We start from the raw sequence: 5,289 nt of genomic DNA, 5'->3' as shown, positions 1-5,289 counted from the left end.
GCGGCCGACCGACTGAACGACGAGGACGACGGCTCTCCGTACGAAAGTATAGCTAACAGCCGTGTGCCAGCACGACGACGACGAACGAAATGGGAGGTGGTAGGTACGGTGTGCTCTTACCGAGAGCTACTACTACTACTACTACTACACTACCACCACCAGGCGACACGGGCGTCGTCGTCGGAGGCAGCTGCTGCTGCACCACCACCACCACTACCACCACCGAGAACCACCACCACCGGCATCGGGAACGTCGCCTTAAGAATTCTGCCCTACCAGAACGGTCCCGGAGGACGGTGGATAGGAGAACGGCGAGGAGAGGCTCTCGTTTGTGCACGCGTACAGACGACGACCGAAATTTCGCCCGAGGATACGCGCCACCACGTGCAACTGCTCCTAGAGCTGCCCCACCAGAGTCGATCGAGCGGCCACGATTCACGAGGGGACGTCCCACGACCGAGCGAATGGGAGAGATACCCCACGGGCTCGCGCGACGCTTACGACGCTCGCCGACGCTCTCCGATACGCCGAGGTTCTCTATAGCCGCTTGCTCCGAGGATGAACTTCGGGGTGGAGAATTCTGGAGCTCTCTTTTGGATTGTGTATTTTCTTTTGGTTTGAGTGGAGATTTTTTATCGACGTGTGGATTTTTCGAAATTTGGGGAGGTTACCTACAGTGGGTAATTGTTGGAGATAGTAAGACATTGACGGTTTTACGTTGTAACGATTAATTTTTTAGATGGAAACGTGGTGATAGTGAATTCTTATTACTTTTTTTGTGCAGAGTTGATGTTTATAAATTGCAAATATTCACTCGGTGACACTTTAGGTAATATTATGTGTCATATGGACGTCACTTGGTATCAGTACTGAGAACCACGTGTTACACAGTTTTGTTGGTTTATAGATCTGGAGCATTTTAATTTTTCTCGCTGTGCTTTTACTACTTACAATGCATAGGAAGTTACTTAAAATGTGTGGAGAAAAGAACGAAGGCTGTAATTGCAGCGAAAGGTAGCGCTACCAAATACTGACTTTAGTGTTACTCTTTAGTGAACAATCGTTAATTAAAAGTTATCTGGTGTGAAAATCTTGATATCGTATTATCGAAAAACGTATTTTTCGTATTGTGGCTCTAATAATTTCATCGCCAACTGTACTTTGGTGCGGATGATTTGAAGATGAACGAGTAGCTTGAGTTAGAGATTCATGGTTTATGTTTTGTGATTTTCAGGTGGGGATGTAAAGCTAGTGTGAAAGGATCTTCCTAATATTTGAATAGTTTGGAGAAAGTTGTTATTCGTTTGACTAGGAATAGTGTCTTTTTAAATGTAATTTAAAGTCGCAGTAACATCCTATCCATACTACATTTCACAGTAAAGGTTTATCGTATCGACAAGTTCCACTGTTTTCTTCAGGTTTTTCCCTGTTCCAAATATTTCTTTAATATTTTTAGGCATTTGGAGCTGGTTTCTGGTACCTTTCCATGTTCTTGCAGTCTAATCGAATATGTTTGGTGGTTGAATTTTGTTGCCAGAGTTCACTGTATGGTAGGATTGTTTTTTTAGCTAGTCTGTTAATTATTACTTGCTCTTTTCTACTGAATTTTCTGTATACGCGTACGCATTTTATAGGGTACGTCTATTCTCCATTTTCAGGAATATTTTACGTTCGTCCGAGGTGAATTGGTCATTCTTAATGGTCATTCTTACCCACTTTTTACGAGAGGTAGACATTTCGTCTGTTTAAAATTTGGCATTAACAGCTTAGAAAATAGTTTCGAAGAACGATTACGTTTCATTGAAAGGATATCTTCTTACTAAACGTTTAGCTGCATTTTATGTTCCCTAATAGTATATACTTCTCATTACGAAACTGTTAATCGAGAAAGAGATCGAACGCTGAAGGGAGCCACAACTTCAACGAGTTAATCAACCAGTAACGGAGCATCGGATCATCTTTTTTCCCGTTCAGGATACAGGAAAATGATTAAGATAAAAGCAATTGGTTGCAGAAAATGAAGAAGCGGCAGAAGATAGTGTCGTGAGGAATTGTCGTTTAAATTAATCAACGCTTTCAACGTTTCTTTTGAATATATCAACGATTGATCCGACGCTTCCTTCCTTGTACGAATCAATTAAATTACACGATTTTTAAATATGAAAATTTATCGTTACGTTTTAGCGAAAAGTGAAGTCAAGTTTAACCTTTAAATCATTGAATTAATTTTGAAAGGTCATAGAATATTAAATTTCTGCGCTGATTATGTTACACGCTTATCGAGAATATTAATTAGAGAAAGAATTGTATGGTTGTCCATTGAAATATTTCCCGAGGTTAGCGAAATAAGAGGTTCTTAATGAGGGTACCAACTATGTGCAATAAGGAAGTGCCATTAACCTGATTTAACAAATGAATGAAACAATTAAGGGTATTGCGCAATTACTGTTATAAAATTCTAGGCATTTTTAAATGTAACGAAAGTTATAATCTGCTGCGATACGGTTTGTTTGAAATACTTAATCACATCCACTGTTTAGTTTGTAAAATGTATCGAAATAGCAGCTTGTAGAACGACGATTTAGAACGTCAAATTGCATTTTTGGAAACAAACAAGTATGTTATTTAAAAAGTTATCTTCTACCTTCCGTTGCTTACTAATTAAAAATTCAAGTACTACTAAATTGTGTCTTATATTAAGGTTTTATGTGGCCACTTGTCTAAATCCAAAATTAAAGCATTAGATCCTTGTCATCAGAAAGAAAAATCATATTGTTAAATCATAAATCCTACTGTTTCTCTTTTTAACCCCTTAACGCTCATGTCCATATTTTACACGTGCACAATTAATCTTGCAAAAAGTGTAATTTCGTTTAATTATTTTCTTTCACGTTTCATATTACGCTATCCTTTCTACTTTACGGCAAAAATGTAAGTTACAAGCATTATGAATGAATGGGAAATTAATTTCTACACGCCTAGGGAATAATAAAAAAAAAATAAAATAAAATTGAGTGTTTTTGGCACATCAAGTTGATTCTTTTCTCTTTATTCTTTTCAGTGAAATCTCAATGGTTACGATATTTCTATCAACCATCAGTCACGTTTCTAAGAACAATTCCATACATTTCGCCTTGAAAAAATACTATGTCTGCAAATCATCATTTGAAATCTCACTACTAAGTAACTTAAATGTACGTTTATGTTAAATGTATCGATCGGTTTTGGCACATCAAGTTGAGAAAAATGTGAGCACTGAAGGGTTAAAGCTAATACATTCTTCTTTTCAATAAAATCTCAATGGTTGCGGTATTTATTTCAACCATCAGTCACATTTCTAAGAACAATTCCATACATTTCGCCTTGAAACAATACTACGACTGCAAATTATCATCTTAAACTTCACTTCCAAGTAACTTAATTGTACGTCCATAATTACCTCTATTTGCAATATTTAAATCCCAACGACGTTCCCGCCAAATCCTCCACGATCGAACAATCACCGTTACGGCCGCACTTTGATAAATCAAGGATATTTATCGCCGCGTGAGATTAGTCGGCGCGAATCGATAACGGGCAGCTTCGTTACCATATTCGAATTCTCCTGGCACGCGGTAGGAGGTGAACGTATTAATTAAACCGCGCGGGGCAGAAATGAGTCTCGGGATATTACGTTTCCAGCCGCATTTTCCGTCAACGCTCATTCATGCCAGGAGTCGCAATTAATTCGCGCAAGGTGAAAACGGCCAACGTTATAGGTCGACGACTCGCGGGGCCGTAATTTATGCCGGTGTAAATTCTGCCACGTAATTACGCCACGGAACGCCATTCACGATCGCAACGAGAGAGGCGTCGCGTCGCGCCGCGTCGTCGTTTGTGAAAAGACGCGAGGCGACACCGGAACCAACGGGCACGCGAGCCAGAGACACTCGAGAGGACAAGAGCTTAATCACGCCTCCGATCGTGTAAATTCTAATTAAATATCTGCGGTTCGACGTGTCGAATGGTGAACCGCGCGGCGTTTCGTCGCTGCGACACCTCGTGTAGATTTCTTTTGTTTCGATAGGTTTCATAGTGGTTCGAAAGTGAAAAATTCTGGGTAAAATTATTTGGGGATTTAGTGTTCCATTGGAAGCAGTCAGGAAAAGTTGCAAATTTGGTGGTTTAGAGAGGAATTGACAAGAAAATTAGATAGAAATTTAAATGACACTTCGTGCAGATTTGTTTCAACACGATCCATAATGGTTTAGAAATGAAAAATCCTGGCGAAAACCTTTGGGGATTTAGTATTCTATTGGAACCAGTCAGGAAAAGTTGCGAATTTTGTGAAAAGTTAAAAATTGATAAGAAAAATAGACAAGAATTTTGAAGATTTGTTTCAACACGTTGCATAATGGTTCGAAAATGAAAAATTCTGGGTAAAATTATTGGGGATTTAGTGTTCCATTGGAAGCAGTCAGGAAAAGTTGCAAATTTGGTGGTTTAGAGAGGAATTGACAAGAAAATTAGATAGAAATTTAAATGACACTTCGTGCAGATTTGTTTCAACACGATCCATAATGGTTTAGAAATGAAAAATCCTGGCGAAAACCTTTGGGGATTTAGTATTCTATTGGAACCAGTCAGGAAAAGTTGCGAATTTTGTGAAAAGTTAAAAATTGATAAGAAAAATAGACAAGAATTTTGAAGATTTGTTTTAACACGTTGCATAATGGTTCGAAAATGAAAAATTCTGGGTAAAATTGTTGAGGATTTAGTGTTCCATTGGAAGCAGTCAGGAAAAGTTGCAAATTTGGTGGTTTAGAGAAAAATAGACAAGAATTTTGAAGATTTGTTTCAACACGTTGCATAATGGTTTAAAAATGAAAAATCCTGGTAAAAACTACTGGAGATTTAATATTCTCTTGGAATCAGTCAGAAAGTACAAAAGAGATATTAAAAAGCAACAAACTTTGAAAAAAGTTGATTTATATTGCTGTTTCAAGAATTTAATGCTTCGTGCATTTTGATAAATGACTCAAGGAAGTTCAGAAAAAACTAGATTCCTACTTTTATCATTCTTTTAATAATATTCAGAACAAAATATATGAAACATATTTTATATTCAGATAATACAATTCCTAATAATATTCCGAAATATAATCCTTAATATCACTGTCAAAATTAATCTTTCTTTGTATCCTTAAAATTATTATTTAGTAAACTTGCTGTTTTTTAATTTTGTTAGAAATTGCGAAGTTCTTATGATAATTTCTACAAACTAATCGTACAAAAAGATTCAGTTAGTAT

At 37.5% G+C, this 5,289-nt stretch overlaps 1 protein-coding gene across 1 annotated transcript in view; it reads right to left on the bottom strand.

The window, feature by feature from the left end:
- The window catches only part of LOC108576515 (transcription factor AP-2-epsilon), a 107,957-nt gene extending 107,712 nt beyond the window's left edge, over window positions 1-245 (bottom strand). Inside the window, exon 1 of the mRNA XM_017939521.1 lies at window positions 154-245. Within this exon, the coding sequence (XP_017795010.1) occupies window positions 154-245 (92 nt within the window). The remainder of the gene's footprint in view (window positions 1-153) is intronic.
- Between the last annotated feature and the right edge of the window lie 5,044 nt (window positions 246-5,289).

Source organism: Habropoda laboriosa, unplaced genomic scaffold (assembly GCF_001263275.1).
Source record: "Habropoda laboriosa isolate 0110345459 unplaced genomic scaffold, ASM126327v1 scaffold376, whole genome shotgun sequence".
Taxonomy (NCBI): domain Eukaryota; kingdom Metazoa; phylum Arthropoda; class Insecta; order Hymenoptera; family Apidae; genus Habropoda; species Habropoda laboriosa.
The sequence above is the reverse complement of the archived record's forward strand: the minus strand, read 5'-3'. Positions and strand labels throughout refer to the sequence as shown.